The sequence below is a fragment of the Coffea arabica genome, chromosome 3c, assembly GCF_036785885.1.
Source record: "Coffea arabica cultivar ET-39 chromosome 3c, Coffea Arabica ET-39 HiFi, whole genome shotgun sequence".
In the NCBI taxonomy this organism is placed as follows: Eukaryota; Viridiplantae; Streptophyta; class Magnoliopsida; order Gentianales; family Rubiaceae; genus Coffea; species Coffea arabica.
The window spans coordinates 4565292-4577358 of NC_092314.1; the positions used below are offsets into that span (position 1 = coordinate 4565292).

The following is a 12067-nucleotide window of genomic DNA, read 5'->3' on the forward strand; positions in this document are numbered from 1 at the left end:
TACCATAGACGAAAGAAAGCAAAAATCATTTTCATTCCCCCCTAAATGAAGAAGTTAAAAAAAGACTGGAAATTACATTTGAGGCAACAGAAGAAAGAGAATTAGTAGTCTTTCAAGGTCAATTTGTGATTTTGGCTTAAGGTCGTCTAAATTATTCCATCCTTGCAAAATTTCCAGGCATCTTCTTGACGAAAACATGTTGTTGCGGACCATACAAGATTCATGGCAAGTCATTATTGCTTTTGGTGTACCCCATTCTGTTGACTAAACTCATAAACTAGGAGGTCCCAAAGTCTCTCGACCAATCCCTGATGAGACAATAACAACTTGTCCCCTTGGTGTTGCTGACAAATGGAGTTCTTGTTCCTGGAAAATCATCCATAGCTGTTGATTCACATTTAAAGGTGGCATCCAAAGATGCAGAGTTCAATGCTGCTGTAAATAGGAATATAAAATGGTATCTGTTTGAATTCTTATTGCGGATAAGATGCCCAAAAAAAGAAAGAAAGAGTTATTGCATAAACAAAAATGAAAAGTTCTGGTCTGTCTTCTAGCTCACAAACAGTAAAAGGGAATTAAAAGATGAACCTTTTTTATGCCTTGCTAGTGCTTCTAATTAAAAGACACACTAGCTCCTATCTGCCAAAAAAAGTTCGACAAAATACCAAATAGAATTCAGGTTCTAAGACTTTCTTACTGCCACAGCAGGAATGAGGAAACGAGTCGTTTATGGATTTCCACTAGAAGCATAGAATCTATAACCCTATGCAGTTAACTGGTCTAGGGGTCTGCCATGACTCAAATTCTCCATTCAACCCATAATTTTTCCTAAATTTATCCACAGCAGTATTTTCAAATGATCTCTTCTTTTCTTCACTATATCCATTGAAAGTTGTTGCACAAAGCACAATGGATTTAATAGTGGCCCTTTGGACAGTTTTGACCAATCAAGCAGCACCATCTTCTTATTGCTTAATTTTTGGGGCTTACACGTGCTTCTAGGTCGGCGAATGTGATCACAAAAATTTATGTTAGACAGCCCTTAAAACAATAAGATTGCTGGTAAGAAATACAAGGCAAAGTTGACAATCTTCTCTAATAACCTTGGTTCAATGATGATAGACTAGCGTCTTAAACTTTATACCAAAAGGCAACTAGGTATTCATGTGATTAATTGTTATTCGGAAAGTATTCAAAAAAATAGTGAGAATTCACAAGGAAGAAGCAATGTTTGTAAAACCGTTGACTTCAAAAGGGATATACCCAAAGATGCCGTAGGGTGCTGATTGGCTTGTGTAAATTGAAAGGCAAAATTATGCCTTATAAAGCCAGACAGCAGGCAGCTCAGAAACACCTACCTCCCATCCAATTCTTATTTTTTGCGGCATTCTTGATCATATCCACCTTCCTTTTTTATGTGTTGTAGGCTATCAGGTACGTTTGCTCTATGTTCTTCTTGATATCCTACAGGGCTACAGCTTCTTGAGTTTTTCTTAGTCTTTGCCATATAGGATGCATGACATCTTACCACTTTAGCAAGTACCTTTTTTGGGCATCTTAGTTTCTATTCGTTGCATCTAACATGCAAAAAAGTTATGTAAAAATAGTTATGTCTATGTAAACACTTGGCTTCAGACATTGCCGGCCCGCCAGCGGCAACCATAGGAAGGGATGGTGGAGGAGCTTTCGGGGCGATTTTTAGATGTAGGAAATCAGAACATAGGAAAAATTGGCGTTGAACCTGACACCGTAAGGATATTGGGATGAGAGTTTTATCAACTTATATCATGTAGGCTTTAGCCTTCAAGTGATTTGACGGTCCTTAAGAGCATGGATTTGGCTAGTGGTCAACTGGTCATGATAGAAATAGTTAGCAAAGCTAGAATCATTAAGTTACTAATGTTTTTAGGCAAGACAATAATATGTTTCTGCAAATCAGATGTCCCAAGTGCATATGCAAGGCCGGACGGCCTAATAACATATTCAGTCTCTTTTTTGCCTTATACTACTGATTATTCATATTTTCAGATCTTTTTTTGCTTCCTTCAGATCAGAGAAATTGTATTCTATTTCTCACTTAAGGCACAAATTTTTTTGTTCACAAGTATAGGAATAATTTGCTTTGTACCTGTCCAAAACATTTGTTATCATCAGATTTGATGACAGAAATTGGAAAAATATGATCAGTAAGTGCTTCTCAGTGGTCACTCACTTCTTCGATCCTCTTCCTAAGGTAGAAAAACGGGGTTTGTGAGAATTATCACGTACACACTTTCGGAATAATAAAGTGGAATTCTAATAATTTATCAGTACATGCATTCAGCTTAGTGTTAGTGACTTCGAATTCGTGAAAAACAGAGGTGATAAATTTTGTTTTTACTTTGTGAATGAATTATTTACAAAGTTGCTGTGATTTCTCATTTCTTTGATGCCTGAAATTTTGAATTGGTCTTGACTTATTCAGAATGTTACATTTGATCAACTACTGACGGTCGAATCCTATTTGGATAAGAAATTTTTACTGTACTTGAAACAAGGCTTATGAACAAAATTCAGATTCTATGTTCTTATATTTTCACACACTAATAATTTTGCCAATTTTCATGTCCAAATCCTATGCTCTTATATCTGAATCAAACTATGATATTTTTGCTGATGCACATAAGATATGCAATGATCTGATCGAGTGTTTTCACGTACCGCAGCTAATTAAGCTTTCAAGAAAGAGGAAGCAGAAAAAGTAGACATGGCTAGGGGACAGCAACTGGAAGTGCTTAATGCACTTGATGTTGCCAAGACACAGCTTTACCATTTCACAGCAATTGTAGTTGCTGGAATGGGCTTCTTCACTGATGCATATGATCTTTTCAGTATTTCCCTGTGTACTAAGCTGCTGGGACGCATTTACTACTTCCACCCAGACTCCAAAAAGCCCGGAAGTTTACCTCCCGGCGCCTCATCAGCTGTCACTGGTGTTGCCTTGGTGGGTACCTTGGTTGGCCAACTATTCTTTGGTTGGCTTGGCGACAAAATGGGCCGGAAAAAAGTTTATGGTATAACCTTAGTTCTTATGGTTGTCTCTTCCCTTGCCTCAGGGCTTTCCTTTGGAAACAGACCGCAGGGTGTGATTGCCACACTTTGCTTCTTCAGGTTTTGGCTTGGCTTTGGGATTGGAGGAGATTATCCACTTTCAGCAACAATTATGTCTGAATATGCCAACAAGAGGACTCGCGGTTCATTCATTTCTGCAGTTTTTGCTATGCAGGGATTCGGAATATTAACAAGTGGAATTGTGGCTATTATAGTCTCAGCTTCTTTCAATCATGCATATCCTGCACCAACTTATGAAGAAGATAGAGCAGCATCAACAATATCACAAGCTGACTATATGTGGCGCATTATTCTGATGTTTGGAGCTGTACCAGCTGGTCTTACCTACTACTGGCGAATGAAGATGCCTGAAACTGCTCGTTACACGGCCCTTGTAGCCAGGAATGCTCAGAAGGCAGCTAAAGATATGGCTAGGGTGTTAAATGTTGAACTTGACCCTGAAGTGGAAAAGGTGGAGAAACTCACTGAGAGATCATCCAACAGCTTTGGATTGTTTTCTAGACAATTTGTTCGTCGCCATGGCCTTCATTTATTGGGAACTACTTCAACATGGTTTTTACTTGATATTGCATTTTACAGCCAAAATCTTTTCCAGAAGGATGTTTTGACTGGAATTGGATGGATCCCACCAGCTGCAACAATGAGTGCAGGGGAGGAGCTCTTCAAAATTGCCAGGGCACAAACTCTGATTGCTCTATGCAGTACTGTCCCAGGATATTGGTTTACGGTGGCTCTTATTGACGTCATAGGAAGATTTGCAATTCAACTGATGGGCTTCTTCTTCATGACTGTTTTCATGTTAGCTTTAGCAATTCCATACAATCACTGGACTAAGAAGGCTCACCGTATTGGCTTTGTGGTTATGTACTCGTTGACATTCTTCTTCTCAAACTTTGGGCCTAATGCTACCACATTTGTTGTGCCGGCTGAAATCTTCCCAGCTAGACTGAGGTCGACGTGCCATGGCATATCTGCAGCTGCAGGAAAGGCAGGAGCAATAGTTGGGGCATTCGGATTCTTGTATGCTTCCCAAAGCAAAGATCCAAACAAAACTGATCCTGGCTACCCAACAGGTATTGGTATGAAGAATTCACTAATTGTTCTTGCCTGCGTTAATGCACTAGGGATGCTCTTCACTTTCTTAGTGCCAGAACCTAAAGGAAAATCACTCGAGGAGTTGTCAGGTGAAAATGAGGATGAGAATAATGATGAGGACGCCAAGACTACTTCAAACAGGACTGCTCCTGTTTAATCCTGGTGAATATTCAAATTTGAGTGAAAGAAGTTAAAAGATTAAGCTTTAGAGGGTTTAGCGACATACTTCTTCTTTTTTTTTTTTTTTCTCATTTTAAATTTGTAGATATTGTTCGAACTCATTAAAGCCCCTCTTTGTCTGAGTGTTAAAAGTGACTTCCGTGTTCATGTCAAAGTGCCTCGTCTTTATCTTTGTATAAGGAAGCAATATGATCAAACAATGTCAAGTAAACAGGAAAGTTTCCTCTATGAAGACAAGAAAAAGTTGTACTTATTAGTTTCTTCTCACATTTTGATGGTATGACATGTGAATTTTGATGTGAAAATCCGGCTTTCTTTTAATATTGGCTGTTTGATTGGCTAAACTAAAATGATATTTGAAAGTGTTTATTCTCGCTCCACTATTTTCGTACTATCTCTGTTTTTTAAAATGACACAGGAAGTGAGACAAAGGATTCTTTGCGATATTACCTGCTCCCGCAGTTCACTAATACTAGTTGTGCCAAGTCAGTTTTAGCCATGGTAATACATGATACACCCCTCCATAAGAAAATAGCTTTCTTGCCTCTGCTTTCTGCAAGCTAAATTGCTAAGTCGGCAGGCTTGTGGGGTGCTTGTTGCTGAATGTCATTGCTATGATGTACTCGTTTATGGCACTTTGATTAGACGAAGCTGATCAATTGAGATGAAAGTGCAAAACTTAACAAAAATTCTTTAATAACGGACTCAAACAGTTTAATTAACGCATGATATATTGCATTTCTTTTTTTTCTTTTTTTTTTCGATACAAGGGTGTCCGGGTCAATCCTTACGGGTCCAACTAATTCCCTGCGACCCAGGCCCGGCGTCCCAACCCAACCTTAGCACGTTAAGTGCGCGGAGGAATCCAACAGAGCGGAGACTCGAACTCGTGACCTCTCGGTCCCTGTGAGAGCTGGCTTCCGCTGGACCATTCACGTAGGGGCATATATTGCATATCAATAATGTCTCTGTGGAAGTCAGTATCAACTTCTTTGTTCTCTTTATGGGAATGTTCACAAAAACTTTTTATTTGACAAAAATATGAGCAACATTCTAAATAAATTTTTCAAAAAAATAAATAAATGCGGGTGGCGTTGATTAATTCGACAAATTCCTTGATCATTTCATTTCATGGATGGTTTTCTCAAGCAGAAATTAAATTTGATGAGATGGGTTCTATCAAAAAGCGAATAACGGCTGCATGTCATTGGCTTAGGCAGTTGAAGAGACAAGCAGATTGGATTGGAACCAAGTTTCTATAGCAGGCAATCAAATCGCAAGATCTCTCGTCATGTCACCACAAATTCACAGTCGGACGCATTTCCGTCTAAAGTAATGAGCCTATTTGCCGTACATGACTGTACTTTCGTACTGCTTATAACTTTTCTTTACCCCAAATTCTTAACCACCAGCGCCAAAGCATTAAGATTTGACCGGATGAGAGGTCAAGGGTTCAAATTTATTTGATCCAGTTATTGTAGCACTTTTTGTGATGTGATGTACGTGAGATAAAAAGGTGATTGAAAATTGTGTGTATGATGCAAGCAAAACAAAATCTGAAATTTTTATTCCAAATTCTTGTTGTCCAAACAAACTCATTGTCTTTCACCAATTGTCATATTATGTGAATTTATTTAAAAAATTCATACGGATATGTAGTGTATCTGTCTGGTCCAGTAGTGGTTTAGTTCCCTCCAGATTATCCTTGGATCTCTTCAGGTCCCTCTTCCCAGTGTAGAATTGTCTATCGTATCGACAAATATATATATATATATATATATATATATACACACACACACACACTCCAAATTTGTAAATTAATCATTAAATTCGGTTAACTCAAATTCATTACCGTTTCCGAATTCAAATTCAGAATTGAAATGAATTTGGGTATCTCCAATTTGAATTTGAAAGCGGTTTAAATTTCTGTAAGTCTAATAACCGAATTTACCATATTCATATACCCGAATTACCGAATATGCACCGTTTGCTCACCCCTAATCACAATTACACAAATCATAAATATACTATAAACAATAAAAATACCAAAAAAATAAAAATGCAAAATAATTAACCACTTTACCAATAGAAAAACATATCAAAATCATAATCATTCAAAAATAATGCAAAATACTACAAATTCATACTACATTATAAAAATTATATTACAAATCTTTACACATTTTCCAATATAAAATACATGTACATATAATTAATAAATAAACAAAGGAAGGTTGGGTTGAATGGCAAGGTGAGAGGAATGGTAAGTAGGAGATTTTGTATCCAAAACCTTTCACTTATACAAATAATAATAAAATAATAACAAAAAACTTATCATACCCCAAAAAAAAAAAATACAATATGGGCACCCGGCGATGCACGGGGACCAATGCCTAGTAAAATATATAGAACAAGCAACATGTAAGTTTAATTAAACACAAGCAATTGCAAATTGTGCTAGAATTTGAAGTGCCAAGTCCAGTGAATGTTTCCACCAATGAGAGATTTTACGAGTAGGATTATGGTCGCATGAATTTTTCCGAATTGCCCATAACCCCCCCCCCCCCCCTTTCCCCCCCAAAAAAAAAAAAAAAAACTACCCATTTGCCTATATCAAGAAAACGACCATACTCTTAATTTAGAGTTCCATTTTTTACTCCAATATTCGTGGAGGTATTACTCATGAAGTTATATTAGTACTTTTTCTGAAAATGAAAATGTCAATTCGAGATCAACAACGATTGTTATCCATCAATTTTAGTTGGATTATTGCAAACTTCATCTGATAGATAGTAGGACATGGATTTGTTGCATGAGCCTATAAGAGAAGTGAATTTTTAGCGGCAGGTAAATTAATAGTGGCGCCAACTGTGAGGGAGCTTACCTGCCGCTAAGAGAGCTTACTGACCAAATTAATAGTGGCGCCTCGTTAACGAATGCAAAGCACTAGCTAGCTTAAAATTTCCAACTCATTTTAAAAATCTTTGTCTATGTTTCTTTTCAAATTTGGCTGGCATCTACCCTTCCTTTTTTAATCTTTTCCTTCATTATTTTCTCCCTTAGCATGCCCTCCCTGCATAAAATTAATTCCTAAAAATCAAATCTTATGTCATTGGCAAGATTTTCTTTCTTTCTTCTTTTTTTGTTTTTTTTGAAGGAAATGTAATTAGCAACATAAGTCCACTCTCTGCCCTTCTGTCAAAAGTGTGGATTTTGCAACTAAAATAAAATTAAAAAAAAAATTCTTACAAGGGTAGCAATTATATGAAGCATAGAGTCAAAGCTATAGAATTCTTGGGATGACACTTGATAGCTTTTGCAAACACGGAGCCGAAATCATTAGAAAGAAAACAATATGTTTACTTCAAAGGTCAAAGTTCAGACGTGCTTAAAGCCTTAAACCGGGGAATCCAAACGGGGGGTATGCTGAAAAGGTGCCATTTTTAGATTTTTGTCCAACAAGTTGAAGTAAGACATTTTGCATACATAGCATTTCTAGTCAATATATGAGCTGTGACAATTGACAATTAAGGGAACACAATAGAATTTTTAATATCGAACTCATTGTTTCTACACAACCATTCTCTATGGGCTGGCTGACGGAGAGAAGAGAACTATAATACGATTAATTAAGCTGATAAATGTACACGTCTTTGCTGATTTTATAGTCTTTACTAACAAGTTAGTTGAAGTAGGACTAAGTTTTGGTCTCATACTCTGAATAATACAGGAAGCCATGAACGTTTACTTTACATTTGTGGTTAAGCTGAACATCTAGAAAGTAACATGTATTTTGATATTTATTAACGTGACGTGACGTTTTCAATCGGTTTATTGCAGAAGTAAAACTGAAATGCAATTGACCGACTTTTTTTTAACATTTTAGGTTTGTTAATAACCTGCTTATAACAAATAAATTAACCTTACTTTCTTTAGAACAAGATTTTGGTTGTATGAGGTCGATTTTTCTCATAGCAATAATAGGCTACGCATGCGTACTGAGATATTTTTGTGGGCTTTCAAAATTTAACAACGATAACACACGTCAACAATCTGATGTCAACGAACCCTTTACGTTAATTAATCAAGTTGCATATAACAACTCATAATTTGAGGAAAAAGACAATACCTAATGGCCCGCCTTTGAATGAGATCAGGTGGACAGAAACCCTAGTAGTCATGCATGGTTTGACCAAATTGGCCGTTAACCTCTTGAATGAGATCAGCTAGACGGAAATCTTCTCTATGTGGCTATGTGAAGCCACACATAAGGTTTATCTGGCAGCCAGCAGCCTTTTGTCCTTGGTTTATCCCTTGAACCAAAAAAAAAGTTCCTATTGGATCCTAAGATTTTCAGATGTGTGTAAATTGCTAGAAAGTGATTTAGTTTGGCTGGTATCACATATTATTTAAAACAGGGAAAAAAAAGATTTAGACTCAAAAGGGGGGAAAAAGCATAACGTTGTGATGCGTCCAATGAAAGGAAAAGGCGTCCAATGAAAGAAAAAGGAGCAGATGTCGTAATTTTGGGGACCAATATAATTGTCTTGAATGTGAGGCGAATTCTCTACTATTATTGACATGTACGGATTCATTCACATGAACAATACTCAAATATTACATCTCTGTATTAATGTTGTAAAAGTTAGTCATACTCAATTGGAATCTGTTCAGAAAGGCTAAAATCGTTGAACAATGGGGGCTGCTGTTTTCCAAATTCCCCATGAATATGATGTGTCATGTTTTAGCCGAACGGATGCCGATAAGGCATTCGTTAAGATGTATTTCAAATGTAAGATTTTGAGAAATATAAAATTAATTAAAAAATACTTATAAATTTAAGGGGTTTAATTAAAAAAATATATAAATATAAGAAAAAATAATAATTATTAATGTGTACGTCGATAATTGATAGGTCATCCAAAGAATAATCTTCTTAATAGCTCATCCAACGTACACGATATGGGCTGAAGTAAACGACATGGCCACATTATCGAACGGGCTTGGTTAGGATAGGCTATTATTTTGTGATCCATCAACTGATTGGACTCTGTTTGATCGGGTAACTTTGGTTACCAAATGAGCCGAATAAATATGCTGTTTATTTTCTCATAAATAAAAATACGAAAAGAACGAGATCACATAGCCTTTTTTTTTTTTTTTTTTTTTTTGTTGACTGGAAGGTATGCTGATTTGATCAGAATCATCTTAACTGGCCAGACTACTCCTCCTAGACTGTGAGAGCTCGTCCCAAGGATCATAGCACGAAGGCACCCATGAATCGAATCTGAGACCTATTCCTAAAGAGGAGACTACAAAACCGTCTGAGCTGTCCGAGGGGGCTAATAGCCTAATAAATCGCTCGCCTATGACCATGATTATTTGATCTAGGATGGCTAGAAAAATTGTTCCTTTTTCTTCCACTATATGTTTGTTTGCAGAGGAATTTGCGATTTTTTTTTGAAGTTAAAAAATCGATTTAAATGCACTTTTACAATATCAAAATTGCGTGCGTGCTCCTATATACACACCTACACGCACACCCCTTCTGGAAGAGTGGGTGTGCGTGCGGTTTGGCCAAGTTGCATATAATAACTAAGCTAAAGACTAAAGTTGCTCGCTTCAGTTTCGCCGCATTCAACAATTATGTGCTACAAATCTCGCCTCCACTTAAGGGTCTGGGACTTGCATGATGATCATCTTCACCGTTTCAACTTTCTTGCGCTATCTTCCGTCAGAACTTAGGAATATTGCGGCCGGGCGGTTTTAGCGTCAGAGCTGTAATCTTTACATACCCTAATCATTCATGTTGAATTTTTCAACGTTTAAACCCAAAGTATCCAGTTAAGTAATGAAAAGGTGATAGCGTATTTTGTAGACTAATAGCTTTGTCTCCTGCTGCTGTCAAGGTTTGGTCCAAGTAATGAAATTTTCTTGGAAATTTGTTGCCATTGCTGCTTGCTTTAAACTTCAATTCCATTAGAGTTACATGTTGGACCACGAGAGATAGGCGTAGCCACTCAACTTCTGGCTTTTTAAGTTCAACAACAGCCTCTTGCCTGACAATTGGTTTTTCGTGGTCCTTGAAGTCATCTTCTAAACTAAAGCTTCTCAGAAATTTATTTATTTATTTGGGATTGTGAAAATTGGTTATAAGGTCCAATATTTCCAAGAAAATAACTTACTAAGAAACTTGTGTGGAAAAAGAGTACGGCTTACATTATCGTAACATTTTTTAAAATGTGATGCATGTGAGTTAAAAAAAAAATAGTTGAAAAATGCATTAAAGAATTCTAAAGGACGAAAAACTATATAAAATTTCTAAAACTTGGGATGGTTTTCACCTAGTTCCCTGCAACCAACCCCTTTTTTCTTATTATTATTATTATTTTTGTACCATCCCATCACTCTAATACTTTAACATTCCCTTTATGAACTTTTTGAAAATTTTGGACGTGGGCCAATTTTTATTCCAGCATTGGACCCTAGCGAACCTTCTTCACGCGTATATTGCTGAGGGCCCATACCAACAGCAATAAAAGGGGGGCAAATTGCAGGTGGTTGACTTCATCGCGGTGTTAATTGAATCAACCACTTGCTGCTCATTTTGGCACGTTTTCTTGCGGTTTAATTATCCATTCGTCTTGCTGCAAAGTTGCTTCCCCTTTCCTCGTGAAATGCAAAATTCAGGCATTGACTGTCAGAAACTGAAGCTTATCCAGTCATCACAGTCGATTGCAAAATAAGCCCACAGATATTTTGTCCAAACCTCTGCTGCTTGGCTCGTCATTAGGCCGAAGCTTCATTTGTTCGTTTATGACGACCATATTCGTGCAAAATATATGGATATTGTGGATTTGTTAAAATTACTTTTGTATAGAGCAAATAACTTTCTTCGATTTTACAAATCTTTCATTAGCAAAATAACTTGTCTGTTTGCTTCATACTTGTTTGGTTGAGATAAAAGCTTGCCTATATTTTCTCAGGCACAAGTTAATGAACAGAATTGGTAATTCAAACAACATATGTGAAAAGACTATAGAGAAGACGTACGAAATGCTCTCTCTCTCTCTCTCTCTCTCTCTCTCTCTCTCTCTCTCTCTCTCTCTCTCTCTCTCTCTTTTTCTTATGCTGACATTGGGGGTTTCTTTTAATTTTAGAAACCTCTTCTAAAACTTTTTGACAATTTCATTGGCCTCTCTTAAAGTTTACAAAATAACACTTACCTCCCTTAGTGGAATTGCGAGTCTAATTGTTTAATTCGGATCTATCACAGAATTATCACCTAAATTCAAGTTTGGGGTTAAAGTCTAAATTTTTGTTGCTCATTCAATTTCTAGAAGGCTAATAACATTCCAGCCTGATTGACACTCCACATTAGAATTGAAGGGCTGCTATATTTTTACCTTCATATTTGTTGCCCTAGTACCCTTTTTTTCTTCTTTGCTACGCAAGCATTTGAGTGGGTTCGGTTCTAGTCACTATCACGAGTTAGGTCCTGTCCCTCAAATTGAAGTTTAAAATTGCCTGATTGACACTCCATAGGACTAAAGGGCTGTTATATTTTTACCTTCATAATTATTGTCCCAGTACTTTCATCTTTTTTTTTTTTCTTTTTTGGTAAGTAAAAGTCGGAGTGGATTGGGCTATAGTTACTTCAAGGGGTAAGGAAATACGCCTG

The 12067-nt window shown here is 36.9% G+C and overlaps 1 protein-coding gene across 1 annotated transcript; it reads left to right on the forward strand.

Moving 5' to 3' along the window:
- Positions 1–1299: 1299 nt before the first annotated feature.
- LOC113734282 (low affinity inorganic phosphate transporter 1-like) lies at positions 1300–4540 on the forward strand. The gene is made up of 2 exons (XM_027260764.2): positions 1300–1434; positions 2706–4540. Exon 2 carries the CDS (start codon positions 2747–2749, stop codon positions 4361–4363), a length of 1617 nt encoding a protein of 538 aa, XP_027116565.1. The 5' UTR covers positions 1300–1434; positions 2706–2746; the 3' UTR covers positions 4364–4540.
- Positions 4541–12067: the final 7527 nt, after the last annotated feature.